Raw genomic sequence first — 15,844 nt, forward strand, 5'->3', positions numbered from 1 at the left:
AGACAGCCTCCTTTAGGCGCGCAGCGGCGGCCGCGCTGAGGTCACGGGCGCCGGCCCTGGTGACGTCATTACGCCCGCGCTCCCCGCCTGGCCGTGATATCAATGGCGCAGGCTTCACTTCTGCTGTGGCGGTGACTGAGGCCTTTCTGGTGACCTCAGCCCAACGCAGGCCGTCTCCAGAGCTTCCCGGTAGTGGCCCCGGATTCCCACGGTCTTTGTCATTGGTTGTCAGCTAGCAGGCCTGGCCGCTCCCGTGCGGAGAGACCATCTCTTCAGGGCAATGTCCAGGCCGAGCAGCGTCTCCCCGCGGCAGCCGGCTCCTGGCGGTGGCGGAGGCGGCGGCCCCTCGCCTTGTGGCCCTGGGGGCGGCGGCCGGGCCAAGGGGCTGAAGGACATTCGCATTGATGAGGAGGTGAAGATCGCAGTCAATATCGCGCTGGAGCGCTTCCGATACGGGGACCAGAGAGGTGAGGTTCCGGACAGGGACCCTGCTGGCAGTCAGGATACACCCCCTCACCCCAGCGCCCCCCAAACGGCGGCCCACCGAGTGATGGGGGTGCCTCCGAAGAGGGAGGGAAGACCCGGGCCACCGTCCGGGGCGGGCCTCAGCGGCGGCACCCGGGTCTGGAACGCGGCTGTTGGCCCTGCGGTGGAATGCGAGGTGCTCTGCGGATCTGTGGGGTTATGGGCACTTTGCTCCCTAGCTGAAAGTGTTTTTCCCCCGCGTCTTTCAGCAGCCTTGGGCGGTTAAGCCACCGTGTTTCAGATATTGGTTAGCCCTAACCCTTAAAAAAATTTTTTAAGGGGGTGTCACCTAATTGTGGCACGTTTAAGCTACAGATGTAGAAGAGCAGAAAGAAATCAAACATATAAATAAATGCACCAGCAATACGTTTGGACCCTGAAGCATCACGCTACCCACTTAAACTTGTTTGGCACACGAAGCATCTTCCACACCTCTTGAGGTTAGATAGCCACTTGTCTTGGGTCATATAATGCAGAACCAGCAACTGACCTGCGGTGACCTGTGCAGTCTGTTGAGGGCTCATTCGGACCTGCTGGCTTAGTTAGGGGACCTCTTACTCTGGAATCTTATAGTCCAAAATGGGGAATGTTCTAGACAGAGAGATTCTAAATTCACATTAAAAAAAGAGAAAGCCTCAGCAATATATAACAAATCCCTCTGAAATAGTGAAATACGAATTCTATACGGTTTTGAAAGCAAAGACAATGGAGTTTCATGTTGAGAATTCATAATATTTGAACATATCTCATCATTGAAGAAAATAAACATTTTGTTAACTAAACAAGTAGGGACCAAGTTAATATGTTCAGTCATTATACCAACTCAAAATTCCAGAACAAGTAAGAGGAGTCGTTTTTGGTGAATATCAGAGGCCTTTATCACATTTAGGTTTAATACATAGCTGTCTTTTTATTAATATCAGAATTCTGGTAGACATTCAGTAGTTATTGAATTAATAAAATATGTTAATTTTATTAATTTACATAAAAAATATGAAATATAAAGTTAACCTCAAATAAAGTATAATAAATTTGATTGTCTATGTATGTTTTTCATATTTTGTATCTGTGTGTTTTACTTGAGAGAAAATTGCCTATCTACAAATTTTACTACTTTGTTTTTTTTCGGTGTAGAAATGGAATTTCCTTCTTCTTTGACCAGTACTGAAAGAGCCTTTATTCATCGACTCAGTCAGTCTCTTGGTTTGGTCTCTAAAAGTAAAGGGTAAGCTGGTAGCTTTTCTTATTTTTTTTTAAAAAAGATTATTTGCCCAAAAAAGGGAGAAATGTTTCTGAGTACATTTAAGTACTTATTACTGTTTTAACTTCACATTCTTAATTGTATCATATGTAGATAAAAGATTCAGGTCTGTACCAAATTCAACTCTTTCCTCTTCCTTCTGTCTACCTCTTCCCCCCTTTTTTGTTTTGTTTTGTTTTTCCCTAGGAAAATGCTTTTTCCTCTACCCAGCTTAGGTTCCTTGGCTGGGACCCTGCAAATTAGACTGATAAAAGACATATTAACAAGAGAAAAACATAAGCTTATTAAGACATGCATCATGCATACATAGGGGAGAACTCGATAGTAACTCAAACATGGGGCTTATGTGGCATCTTAATAAAGAACAATGAATTTATTTAAAAAATGACAAGACAAAGGAAAAGGACTTTGAACTTGTAGGTGCAGTAAATTGTGGGAAGGTATGTATGGGGAAACTAATGGAAGATGTGTGTTCTTTTAGCAAGGTTGGTTATGTAGGTTCGCCTGGTGCTGTCTCTATTAAGAGTCTAGAGGCCGGGCGCGGTGGCTCACGCCTGTAATCCTAGCACTTTGGGAGGCCGAGACGGGCGGATCACGAGGTCAGGAGATCGAGACCATCTTGGCTAACACGGTGAAACCCCGTTTCTACTAAAATTACAAAAAATTAGCCGGGCGTGTTGGCGGGCGCCTGTAGTCCCAGCTACTTGGGAGGCTGAGGCAGGAGAATGGCGTGAACCCGGGAGGCGGAGCTTGCAGTGAGCCGAGATCGCGCCACTGCACTCCAACCTGGGAGACACAGCGAGACTCCGTCTCAAAAAAAAAAAAAAAAAAAAAAAAAGAGTCTAGAGTGGTTTCTCTTGTTAAGAATAGTCCTTCCCTTTCTGGTAAAGCAGGGGAAGGCAGAGTTTTTCTTATGTCTGCTTCTTCTCGATTGCCTTCAGCTCAAAATAATCCTTATGGCAGAGTGACATATTTTTGGGTGGCATACTGTGAACTCTTTCAAAGGTAAATTTTAAGATGTAAGAAAAAAATAGTTTAAAAGTTGAAGTTGATTGCTTGAGAAAAATATTTTTATTTTTGATAGAAATGAAATCTCATTTGAAAAATGGATGTACAAATGATAATAAGTACAATTATTTATGGAACTTACTTCTTTTACTGTTACTGCAATATAATAATAAGCTTTAGAGCATATGTTCATTGTTTTCTTTCCTACCAAGTCAAGGATCTGATGATTAGAAATGATTTTAAAAAGTGGTACAGGAGGAAATTGTTTTGTTTTGTTGGGAGGATCACAGAGTTATATTGAGGGAAAAGTCATTTGAGCCATCCAAATTGAAAAACTCTAAAATTCTGTGGCACTATTTCATTTTGTTAATAAGGATGGTGGGATCAATGTAAAGGAAGCTTTCTCACTGTTGGTGCTATTGACATTTTGGACTGGATAATTCTTTATTCTGTTTTGTGTACTGTAGGGTGTTTAACAGCATCCATAGCCATTACTACTACATGCCACTAACACTCCTAACCCCAGTTGTGACAACCAGAGATGCTTCTAGAGGTTGCCAAATGTCCTCTGGAGAGCAAAATTGCTCAGGTTGAGAACTACTGACATAGAGGGAAAAAAAGGATAAAATTTCAGCTTACCTGTTTTTAGGTTAGGAAGAGGGAAAACAAAACTTTATTAAGTAAATATATTAATAAATATTCAGATGGTCCCAAAGTGAAAGCAGCTGATGTAGGAATGTCTTGCATATGACTGCCTACTACAGTGATAAATTACTGAGACACGGGATTTAGTTTAGGTGAATGTGCGTTTTGAACATCACTAAGGCCAGTGCTGGAACAGTGGTTAGATTGCTGAATGTGCCCATCTTATAGTCCACTAGGTAGGTAAAAATACTGCACCTGAAAATAAAAATATAGTTCAGTGCCACAATACTTTATCCAGAAACACTTGGGCTAAATATATTTGAGATTCAGATTTTTTAGACTTTAGAAAGGTATTTGGGTATATTTGCAATATGTTGTATAATCTACCTAATAAAATATGGCCATCACCTTTAGTCACATTTATATTTTTGCTGGAAATTCTATGAATATTCACACTGAGACTATTAATAACCTCATGTCAGTTTAATCACGTGATCACATTTGATGTCAAATGAGGTTACTGCAAACTTAAAAGTTTCCAGTTTTTAGCACTGTTTGGGTTTACTAGTTGCAGGTAAGAGGTTTTGGGCCTGTGCTTGGAAACACATGTTATAAATGTACAGTTCTGTAGCTACATCATTTCTATGGTTACATGGGTCTTGCATTCTAAACAGCTAACTTAGAAAAGCAGTCCATTAGAGTAGACTTCCTGTCCTTCTCTTCAGTAGCATAGTCATGTAAGAGCTGATCTGGAATGAATATATATCTTGGGAAGGAGAATTCAAGAAGGAAGTTATGGAGACAAAAATGGGGAATGCGGAAACATTGAAGAGCCAGAGAAAGAAGAAAAAGGAAAGAGATGCTAAGGGAAGCAAGGCAATCCTGCCTGTTTATCCAGTCCCTAATACCTATAACCTTAATGCTTTCAAACCTTCTTACGAAATACCCTAGCTCCTTCTCTCTTTTTTTCATCTTTGAGTAAACTTTGTACTATATTTTCTTAGTGGTCCTTGTGATTTTCAAATGCCTTTTCTTCTTTTCACAAAAAGAAATAAATCACTTTGAATCTACTTCTCAAATCCTTTCTTTTCATTTGTATGAGAATTTGTACCTGACTTATCCATGAAATTTTCTGTTCACCCTTTGACTTTTTTTTATTTTATTTTATTTTTTTGAGATGGAGTCTTGCTCTGTCACCCAGGCTGGAGTGCAGTGGCACAATCTCGGCTCACTGCAAGCTCCACCTCCCGGGTTCACGCCATTCTCCTGCCTCAGCCTCCCAAGTAGCTAGGACTACAGGCGCCCACCACCACGCCCGGCTAATTTTTTGTATTTTCAGGAGAGATGGGGTTTCACTGTGTTAGCCAGGATTGTCTAGATCTCCTGACCTCGTGATCTGCCCGCCTTGGCCTCCCAAAGTGCTGGGATTACAGGCGTGAGCCACTGCACCTGGCCTTTTTTTTTTTTTTTTTTTTTTTTTGGAGACAAGGTCTTGCTCTGTCACCCAGGCTTTAGTGCAGTGGAATGATCACGGCTCACTGCTCACTGCAGCCTCCATCTCCCAGGCCCAATCAATCCTCTCACCTCAGCCTCTTGAATAGCTGGTACTACAGGCATATGCTACCACACCCAACTAATTTTTCTATTTTTTGTAGAGGACAGCATCTCATTATGTTGCTCAGGATGGTCTTGAACTACTGGGCTCAAGCAATCCTCCCTCCTTGGCCTCCCAAAGTACTAAGATTACAGACATGAGCCACTGGGCCCGGCCGATTTTTAAGAAAATAATCTATCGTTAACTTTATTGATTCAGTAAGTTAGTTTTCCTGTGTGTGTGTGTGTGTGTGTGTGTGTGTGTGTATGTGTATCTGTAGGTGTCTGATATTATAGTTTCTTAGTACCTATTTGAGAGGCCACCTGGTGTAAAGGGCAGAAAGCCTGGATTCTATTTCCAGTCTCTCATTGACTCTCTTATTTGGGCTTTTTATATAAGTTTTAAAAAATAGATTCCAGACTTATTGTGTGATAGCTTTCAATTTTTTTCTGGTCAATTTTTTCTTTTTGATATTCTTTCTTACAAAATTATGTCATTTGTGATGGATTTTGTTTTTCATCTTCTAAATAATTGAATTTTACCTGCTTTGATTATTTTTATTTTTTAGAGACAGAGTCTTCCTCTGTTGTCCAGGCTGGAGTACAGTGGCACAATCATAGCTCAGTATGACCTCAAACGCCTAGGCTCAGGCTTTCCTCGCAAGTAGATAGGACCACAGGCATGCACCACCATGCCTGGCTAATTTAAGATTTTTTTTTTTAGAGTTGGGGTCTTGCTATGCTGCCCAGCCTGGTCTCAAACTCCTGGGCTCAAGTGATCCTCCTGCCTAGGCCTCCCAAAGTATTGGGATTATAGGCCTGAACTAGTGTGCCTTGGCCCTGTTTTGATTATTTTTTGTAATTGCTCATCTTTTAGTGAAAACATTCTTGGAGTAAAAGCCCCATTTTGTGATTTTTAATATATCCTAAAGTTTTCTTTGAAATTCTAGTCAGGTTTCACATACCAAAAATTTCACATCATTATTTACTTTTTTTCCTCAACTTTAAAGGTTGTGTTTAAAGTCACGCTGAGGTCACTGTGTTTTAGTCCTAAAGGCTCACTTTTCTAAGTCTTTGGCTTGTTTATAATGAAAACAAAATCCCATCTAGATTTTTCTGAGTCCAAGTTAGACAAAAATGGATTTTACAAAATGAACTTTGTTAAAAATCTGTAGAATGGGAAAATATGAAGTATATGAAAGTAGATTTTCCAAGTACAAGTTTCTTCTGTGACTGCTAAGGTCACTGCCTAATAGGTACCAAATAGAGTACCAAAGTACAGTTCTGGAGGTCAGAAGTCCAACAACAGAGGTCCCATGGACTTAAAATCAAGATATTGGCAGGGCTGCATTCCTTGAGGAGGCAGGAGCAAACATTTACTAAGTGTTGTTGTATACTTGTGCTAGGTGCTTTAAATGGATTATCATTTAATCCTAACAATGGTTTTTAAAAAAATTCATTATATAAATTTAATCAAGATTAGAAATTTACTCACACAAATGCCATTCAGAGGTAATTTAAATCAAAGAGTCAATAAACATAATTTCTTTTCTTTTTAATTTTATTTTACTTTAAGTTCTGGGATACATGTGCTGAATGTGCAGGTTTGTTACATAGGTATACATGTGCCCTGGTGGTTTGCTGCACCTATCAACCCATCAGCTAGGTTTTAAGCCCTGCATGCATTAGATATTAGTCCTAATGCTCTTCCTTTCCTTTCCCTCTAATCCCCGACAGGCCCCTGTGTGTGATGTTCCCCCGCTATGTCCATGTGTTCTCATTTTTCAACTCCCACTTATGAGTGAGAACATGTAGTGTTTGGTTTTCTGTTCCTGTGTTAGTTTGCTGAGGATGATGGTTTCCAGCTTCATCGATGTCCCCGCAAAGGACATGAACTTACTCTTTTTTTATGGCTGCACAATAAACATAATTTTATTTTTACTTCAGTTTTTCCTGGAGAATCAAAGAGAGGGACACCTCCTGTTTTTTATGAAACTAGTATAACTTTGCTGCCTAACTCAGATAAAGAAGATATTAGAAATGAAAAGTATGGGTTTATCTTACTTGTGATCATAGATGTAATATGCTAAATAAAATAAAAAATCAGGTCACATTTAAACTGGGTTTTCCCAAGAATAAAAGGATTATTGAAAATAAAAGAATCTCTTTTTTTTTTTCTTTAAATGAGAAGGAGTCAGCATTCTCATATTTGGATGAGGGCCTTTGGTTTGGTGCTGATTCATCTCTGGCCTGGTATTTACCACAAGGGAAAGGATAGACCTTGACCTGAAAGTGGATGACTCCCATGGCCTTAGTGCACTTTCTGTTCACAGAAGTGAGCAACAAGGACCAATGGTTCTTTCTTATACATTAAATGCAGCAGGATGTATGACAGAGCATGCCTCCATTTGTGTACTAGTGTGGATATAGTTTATTTTTCAACTTTTGAGTTCAGAGGTACATGTGCAGGTTTGTTACATGTAAGCATGAGTCAAGGGGGTTTGTTGTACAGATTATTTCATCACCCAGGATTAATCCTAGTACCCATTATTTTTCTTAATCCTCTTCCTCCTCCCATCCTTTACCCTCTGATAGACCCCAGTGCCTGTTGTTCACCTCTATGTGTCCATGTGTTTTCATCATTTAGCTCCTACTTACAAATGAGAGCATGCAGTATTTGGATTTCTGTTCTTGGGTTAGTTTGCTAAGGATAATGGCCTTCAGCTCCATCTGTGTTCCTGCAAAGGACATGGTCTCATTCTTTTGTATGGCTGCATAGTATTCCATGGTGTATATGTAGTACCACATTTTATTTATCCAGTCTACCATGGATCATAACAAGTTTTATAAGGCAGAGTCTATTTTAACACCTGGCACCTATATAACAGATGAGACAATTAAAGCCTAGAGATATTAAGTAATTTTCCTGAGATCACACAGCTAGCAAGTGGCAGAGCCAGGATTTGAACACAGTTAATACTTAACTAATTATTTTTTGATGTTCACATCAAGTTCATAGCAGTGTAGTAGGTGCTCTGAGGAGTTAGAACAGAAATATTGGATAGATCTCATCTTCAATTTAGCTTATAGTTCATTAAGACCAGAAAAATAGGCTGGGCGCAGTGGCTCATGCTGGTAATCCCAGCACTTTGGGAGGCCGAGGTGGGTGGATCACCTGAGGTCAGGAGTTCCAGACCAGCCTGACTAATATGGTGAAACCCCATCTCTACTAAAAATACAAAAATTAGCCATGCATGGTGGCGGGCGGCTGTAGTCCCAGCTACTGGGGAGACTGAGACAGGAGAATTGCTTGAACCCAGGAGGCAGAGGTTGCAGTGAGCCGAGATCGTGCCACTGCACTCCAGCCTGGGTAGCAAAGCAAGACTCTGTCTCAAAAAAAAAAAGAAAAAAAACCCAGAAAAATAAAATTACTGTAGGCGTAGTGACCATGCCTTGAAAGCAAAAAGCAAGACTCTGTCTCAAAAAAAAAAAAAAGAAAAACCCAGAAAAATAAATTTACTATAGGCGTAGTGACCATACCTTGAAAGCAGCTATGCTCAGTTTGGCGACAACATGAAGTGAACTGGTTGGTTTATTAGTTTTTAGGTAATCGTAAAAAAGTACAAATTAGTATGATGCAAACTTTACTACTTTTCCAATTCTGTATTACAGTATTGGGGAGAAGGTGGTTTGGAGCTAGATCTTTGCATCTGTCTGCCTAATGGAAATATAAATTAAGGGAATATAAAATTAAGTACTTATTAGGCATCAAATGAATGCCTTTTTTTTTTTTTTTTTTTTTTTTTTGGTGGTGGTGGTTGTTTGTTTTTAAGAGACTCCTGGTGTCTGTGAGCTTTTTAAGTAGTCATTTCAGATTTGGGCTCTTCAGCTGATCTTTTAAACTGTTCTTAGATTTACAAGTAGGGAATATTGAAGCATATGTTTGTATTTGATTTAAATGTTTAGTAACATCCTTTTAAATTAGTAAATTGATTAATGTTAACATTGTGTCAAATTTGATTACTTATAGCATCATTTTTCTTTCAAAGGAAGAAGCCATTGAAATGCCAAAATGCATCGGTTACTTTTATTTTTCGAAAGTTAGGTGTTATGATGCTCTCAACTTTAATTTTATTACATTTACTTTTATATTTCAAAATTGCATATGGGGTTTACCTTTTATTTAAAAAACTCTTGTGAATTTCACTTAGCTAGCATCTTTTCCACATGTGCAGCTAGTTTTTAGTTAATTTTGCTTTGTATAAAAGATTCCTGTGTTTATCATCAAACCATAGTTTCGGTTATCTTGGAATGAAAGCATAATAAGGAGTTCTCAATTTGTTAGTTTACGTAGTATGACAAATTTCTACTGTATTTAATGTTTCCATCCTCACAACAATGAGGTGAATATTTTACCAAAAATTTCATTAATCCTTTTATGATATATCAGTGTCACTGTGGTGCTGACTGTGGTAGGAATAATCAGTAAAAGCACAAGTAGACTCCTTTACTAAAACATAAAAATGATCAAGTTGATATTATCTTTCCATTCTACCATATGTGCTCAAACTGAATTCAGTAAATTTTAAATGGTAATGGCTAAGTAGTCCCACCTGCTTATTATGAGTTTTTTTTTTTTAATACCTAAATGCTATATTAGGTAACCTATGTTAGGAAGGTTTCAATCTAACTTATTATTTCAGTTGTGAGCTTGTTGAGAAAGGGTATATTTTACTCCATTTTGTATTCCTGGCTTCTACCACAGTGCCTGGCATAAAGTCAGTGTTTAGTTAATAGATGATAAATGATTGAGTGAATGAATAAAATACAATTAAAGGTGAAATATAGCAAAACCTTTCTGAGATGATTTTTAAGAAAATTAAAGCATCTTTGAGTTCTTAAAAATATGAAGTTTTTAAAATTAACAATTATACAGTGTCAGAGAAGTAAAATGATTTGCCGTTGATCATGTAACTGCTTGAAAGTTTATTACTAGCTGAATACTAGCCTCCTACCATTTGCTCTGGTGCTCAGTTCAGCTCACTTCCTGCCTTTTGTAGTTAAAATTTTATGAAATGAACATCACAGAAGGGGAATGAATTATTGAGTCTATAATGACTGTCCTTTAGTTTCAGAAAGGTCCGTGGGAAAAGAACCTATTACAGAGAACATTTATGGAATTCAATAATTTGAATTTATCATGGAAATAAGTAAAACTTCTAGATCAGGTTAAATTTTATTTCATCTTTATAGCATCATTTTAAGTACCACCAAGTACTTTTTAAGGAGTAAATAACAACCTAGAAAGCTTATAATTCATTGAAATATTCAATAAGGAGTTTCCAGAAATTAAAAACCTTGATAAATTGGAAGCCTCACTTAGAAAACTTATATGCTAAAACTGTATAGGTTAATCCCCAGTTTGATATCACTCTTATGGTGAAGATACTGTTGATAAAATTTACATCTAATGAAAATTAGAAAAATTATAAAATTTGCTTTGTAAATTATAAATTTTTCATTGTATTTATGGCTCTGTTGATTATTTCTATAATAGTGACATTAACAAATGGCAAAACATTTTATGAAATATTTTGGGTAACTTAAAATTTAAGAAATAGTATTGTTTCTGACTATAATAATAGTTTTCATTTATTTAGAGTCTACTCTGCAACAGATACTGCACTTTGCATGTATTATCTTAATCATATGAATATTCCTTTGAGGTATATATTACTATGGTGTTGGGCTCAGAGCCATTAAGTAGTTTACCTGTAGTGCCACAACTAGTAAGTGGTAGAAGTGGGATTCAAGCTGAGGTCTGTGTGCCTTTGGAGCCTGAGCTCTTAATCAGTATTACACTGCTACATTATAGGCATGTATTATGAAATCATTCAAAACACATCTGGGAAATTCCTGGTATATAACACTATACCTACTACTCTTAGAGCTGCAGAAGTCATGAAAGATATGCTCAGTCCTGGACCAGTTGAGGAAATAATATACCTACAGTAAATAACTTGAACAGTTACAAATAATCATTACCTTATAATTGAAGAGTAGAACCAGAAGCTTTGAAAAATATTTTATTAAAAATGCATCTGAAATTATTTATCAGTAATGCTGATTTATGCTTTTTTGGTCCAACCATGAAACTTGGCTCTCTTAACAGGTTTTCATGGGAGTGTCTCATTACCAACATACTGTGGAAGCATTCACTGGGACATATTAGTCTGAACTATGGACCATAACTTTTTCATTATCATTTTTAGGTTCTATTGTTCAGATTGATTTTCCCCCTCTGTATGCTACCCAGCATGTATCATATTAACTGGTGATGTTTCATCTACCATGAAGTCTGCTAAAGACAAACTTTAACACTTAAGGGTAAGTAAGCCTTTTTAGTGGACTTAAAATTGGATTTACAGCACTTGAAATTTTAATTGAAAATAGTTTTATGGCCACTTTAGCCCAAATCTTTCTTTACTGAATTTTTTTGGACTTTCAGCATCTTCTCCCAAAGCATTTTGATTTTTTTCAGTGTTTTGCTTGAGACATATTTTCTAAGTGGGCATACATCATATGTGAACAAGTTGACTTTATATAGTAAATAAATGATTTTTATTAATATTCAGAAAGGGAGCAAATAGATACCTAACTGTGAAGAAGAAAGATGGATCAGAAACAGCTCATGCAATGATGACCTGTAATTTGACTCATAATACAAAACATGCTGTTAGGAGCCTAATTCAAAGATTTCCTGTCACCAATAAAGAGCGTACAGAACTTCTGCCTAAAACAGAAAGAGGAAATGTGTTTGCAGTTGAAGCTGGTATGTATTTTCTGGGGAGCTTCCTCATTTACCCTATTATGTGATGACTGTTCTTTTTCCATTTTAGATTTATTTTTGAAAACCAAGATGAAATAAGATTTCTCAATTGGAATAGTTTGTTAGAAATGATTAAGAGTTGTAAAAATTTGAAACAAAGTGCAGTGTTAAAGCATGTCATTAAGTTGAACCAAGTTTTTTTTTTAAGTATTAATAATAATATCAATAGCTACCATTTACTGAGCATTAACTGTGTATGAGGCAGTATACAAAACCCTTTATATGGGGCCTCCTAGCAACCTTTGCAAGGTAAGAATTTCCCCTATTTCACAGGTGAAGAAACTGAGGCTTAGAGGAATTAAATAATTCATTCGAGGACACCAAACCAGCCAATAAACTGCAGAGCGGGTATTTGACTCCAGGGACTAGACTTTCCTATATTATGCTGCCATAACACACTAATAAGTGAGATTTTGAACTGGGGCTTTAGCTCTGGTAAGAGATTGGACAGAGTCTTCAGTACATTAAGTTGCTCAAAAGTAGATAGATAATGTATTTGGGTTATAAAATAAAGATGTAATTTTACTATTTGGAAAGATCACTTCCCTATTAAGAAAACTATTTATTGCCTATAGTGATAAAATTTACATAGTTATTATTGTCTATTGGAATAGATCAGCAGAATATAGAAAATATGTGGTCCTAGATATCAAAGAACTTTCATTTTAAATATAGGCACACAAACATATTTTGAGCTACATGAATATAAAACATTTCATACCTCTTCTTTATTCCTATCTGTTTAGTTAAATGTGGATGTTGGCTAAAATACGCCATTAGGAAATTTGTTAACATTAAGACCTTTATACTTAACACATAATTATTCTATTTGATCACTTAATCTTACATGTATAGCATTAAACATATATGGGATATTTTCTTTTTTTTGTAATATGTTTTCGTAATGTACGTGACAGATCTTATAAGTATAATGTACATTATTTCCTACTATAAAAATTTAATTTTCCATGAAATTATTGATAGAAATTTATAACAAGCCTAAAAATCATCTAGATTATCAAGATTGTTTTATTTTTAATGGTTATTGAATGATTTATTTTTATCAATTTTTAAACATTATGTACCAGAAATATGTCTGAGAGGTTCACTTTCTAATTGATATTGAAATTTGTAACATGTTCAATGAGAATATTATGTGTAAGAGTACAATTGAGATATTGCTTGACAACTTTATGTAGACTGAGTAGAGAAGAAAACATTTGAAAGGAATTATGTTAGAAATTATGTCTTTTGGCATGTTTTTCTAGGTTTGGCAAAAAAAATTACTTATTTTTAACACTTCTTTTTCAGTGTTGATCATACATTTTTTGTTCTTTTATTCATTTTCAAAGAAAACCGGGAAATGAGCAAGACAAGTGGGCGACTCAACAATGGCATACCTCAGATTCCAGTGAAAAGAGGAGAATCCGAATTTGATTCTTTTAGGCAGTCTTTACCAGTGTTTGAGAAACAGGAAGAAATTGTTAAAATAATTAAGGAAAGTAAAGTAGTTTTGATTGTAGGAGAAACTGGGTCTGGAAAGACCACACAGGTTTGTTACTTTTTTGTTGTTTATAGAAAAAAAAAAAAATATATATATATATATATATAGTCCCATATTATAATTTTATATCAAATTTACACTGCATATGTTTAAAAAAACAGAAAAAGAAACTTGTGGTTATTATAGTAATGGTTATTTCAGAAGTAAATTACTACTGGAATATATTTGGAGAATTTGTAGAAAGAAAATGTTTTAAATAATTTACTTATTTTTAAACTAGTGCATTAGGCCTTTATTTAAACAGAGGTGGGAAAGTGATTTGGTATCATGGAAAGAAGATGGGCTTTGGCCTTGAATTTAGATTCCAGTTCCCTCAGTTATTGAAGTTCCAGGCTCTTTTTGTAACCTCTGTGAGCCAGAGTTCTCATTTATAAAATGGGACTAATCATTGCTACCTTTCACAGTGAGGTGTAGAGATTATCTCTGTAAAGTGCCTAGCATAGCATTTTGCATATAGGAACCAAAGTAAAAGCAGTAATAACAAATATTAATATAAAGTTGACTGTAGAATGGAATTAATATGATAGGTTTGACTTGCATTTTTAGAATCAAAGTACCTCCTTATGAAGTTTTACTCATAGGATAACAGATTGGAAGTAGTAAGTATGACATCATATGACTCTTGTATACATTCTTGCGGCATTTCAGCTTAAAATTACTAAAATTAGTTTGCTTTTAATAGAGGTTCAGATAAAATAATAAATAGAATATTTGTAGTTTTTCTTCTTTTAGGGACATAATTTTGCTTTTGACAATTGCCTAAAATTTCCTGTGATTATATTGGTTAGTTTAATAGGCTTAATAGATAAGGCAAGGTGGGAGGAGAAGTTGACTATAAACTTTACCAGTTTTTTACTTGAAGGACTTAAACATTTTTACAGAATTATATCTGTTTATCCTTGAAACTTGATCCTGTAAAACTGAATAATTAAAAACATGATGAAATTTTTTTCTGAAGACTATACAAGATCTTTCTTTAGCATGAGTTTGTTTTTTATTTTTTTGAGACCGAGTCTCTGTCTGTCACCCAGGCTGGAGTGCAGTGGTGCTATCTCGGCTTACTGCAACCTCAGTGCCTCCCAGGTTCAAGCGATTCTCCTGGCTCAGCCTCCTGAGTAACTGGGATTACAGGCACCCGCCACCACGCCTGACCCAGCATGAGTGCTTTTATGATTAAGTGAAATTCCATGGAGTTACTCCAGAGAATTTGTTTAGCTGTCTTAGATTGTTATAATTTTTTTAGGGTGAGTAATTTTGCCATTAAGTATTAATTGTAGCAGTTCTAATTATATAGAATAGAGATTATGGAAGTTTCGATAAAATGTAATAAATAGGTCTTTGTTTAAATTATTTGAATGTCCTTGCTAATGATATCTATATATGAGAATTATGGATGCCTGTTTTCAACAGTTATGTGTATCATTTTACTAGATATGAAAGGATACTTGTGAATTTAATTCGTAAATATTATACTCTTTGCTTTTTAAGAAGATACTATTAATTTAATGAGTTCAAACCTGAGAAATAATTTTGTCCTATTTAAAGAGTTAATTAAAATACTAATGTTTTTATTCTTTGAAATATAAAACAGAATGTAAGTAGTATTTTATCTTGCCTTTAATGGTATTAGGAAGTTAAGTGCTTTTTGAATATTTTTTCTTATTTGTGTTCGTTGTGTGAAACTTGAACATTGTGGAAAATATTTTATAGAAGGTGGAAGATTTTTTTTTTTTCTTTTGAGACAGCGTTTCACTCTGTCGCCCAGGCTGGAGTGCAATGGCGTGCAGCCTCCACCTCCTGAGCTCCAGCAATTCTCCTCCCTCTGCCTCCCAAGTAGCTAGGACTATAGGTGCATGCCACTATGCCCAGCAAATTTTTAAATTTTTTGTAGAGACGAGGTTTCAACATGTTGCCCAGGCTGGTCTTTGACTCCTGGGCTCAAGCGATCCACCTGCCTTGGCCTCCCAAAGTACTGGGATTACAGGCATAAGCCACCATGCCTGGCCAGAAAATGAAAGGTTTTAAATTCTCCTGCCACCCTGTGTCACTGCATTACTATCAGAATCTCCAAATATATGCTCGTGGGTTTTTGTTTGTTTGTTTGTTTGTTTGTTTTTGGTGGTAGTGGTGGTGGGGGGTTTGTATGTTTTGTTTTTGTTCTCTTTACAGCATTGTTATATATTGGTTTTTTAACATAGGCTAAGAACACATAATTTTGCATCTTGATTTTTTTTTCACTTAACAGATTTGGATATTTTTCCAAGTCAGTGCCTATAGATATGCCTCATTGTCTAAACAACTGCATAGTATTCGTGAACATTTTTGTAATGATAATAAACAATGGTGAAAATGACACTTT

General features: G+C 36.4%; 1 protein-coding gene across 4 annotated transcripts in view; it reads left to right on the forward strand.

Annotated features, from left to right (window-relative positions):
- YTHDC2 (YTH N6-methyladenosine RNA binding protein C2) overlaps positions 1-15,844 on the forward strand; it is an 81,455-nt gene continuing 65,611 nt past the window's right edge. The window contains exons 1-4 of one of the 4 annotated variants that reach the window (XM_003826729.7): positions 1-467; positions 1,660-1,750; positions 11,668-11,864; positions 13,274-13,473. In XM_003826729.7, the coding sequence (XP_003826777.3) occupies positions 281-467; positions 1,660-1,750; positions 11,668-11,864; positions 13,274-13,473 (675 nt within the window). In that variant the 5' untranslated portion in view covers positions 1-280. Of the gene's footprint in view, positions 468-1,657; positions 1,751-11,667; positions 11,865-13,273; positions 13,474-14,559; positions 14,730-15,844 lie in introns of those variants that run through there. The other 3 variants (XM_024928813.4, XM_063604593.1, XM_055112544.2) reach the window with 3 other exon arrangements.

The sequence above is a fragment of the Pan paniscus genome, chromosome 4 (assembly GCF_029289425.2).
Source record: "Pan paniscus chromosome 4, NHGRI_mPanPan1-v2.0_pri, whole genome shotgun sequence".
In the NCBI taxonomy this organism is placed as follows: domain Eukaryota; kingdom Metazoa; phylum Chordata; class Mammalia; order Primates; family Hominidae; genus Pan; species Pan paniscus.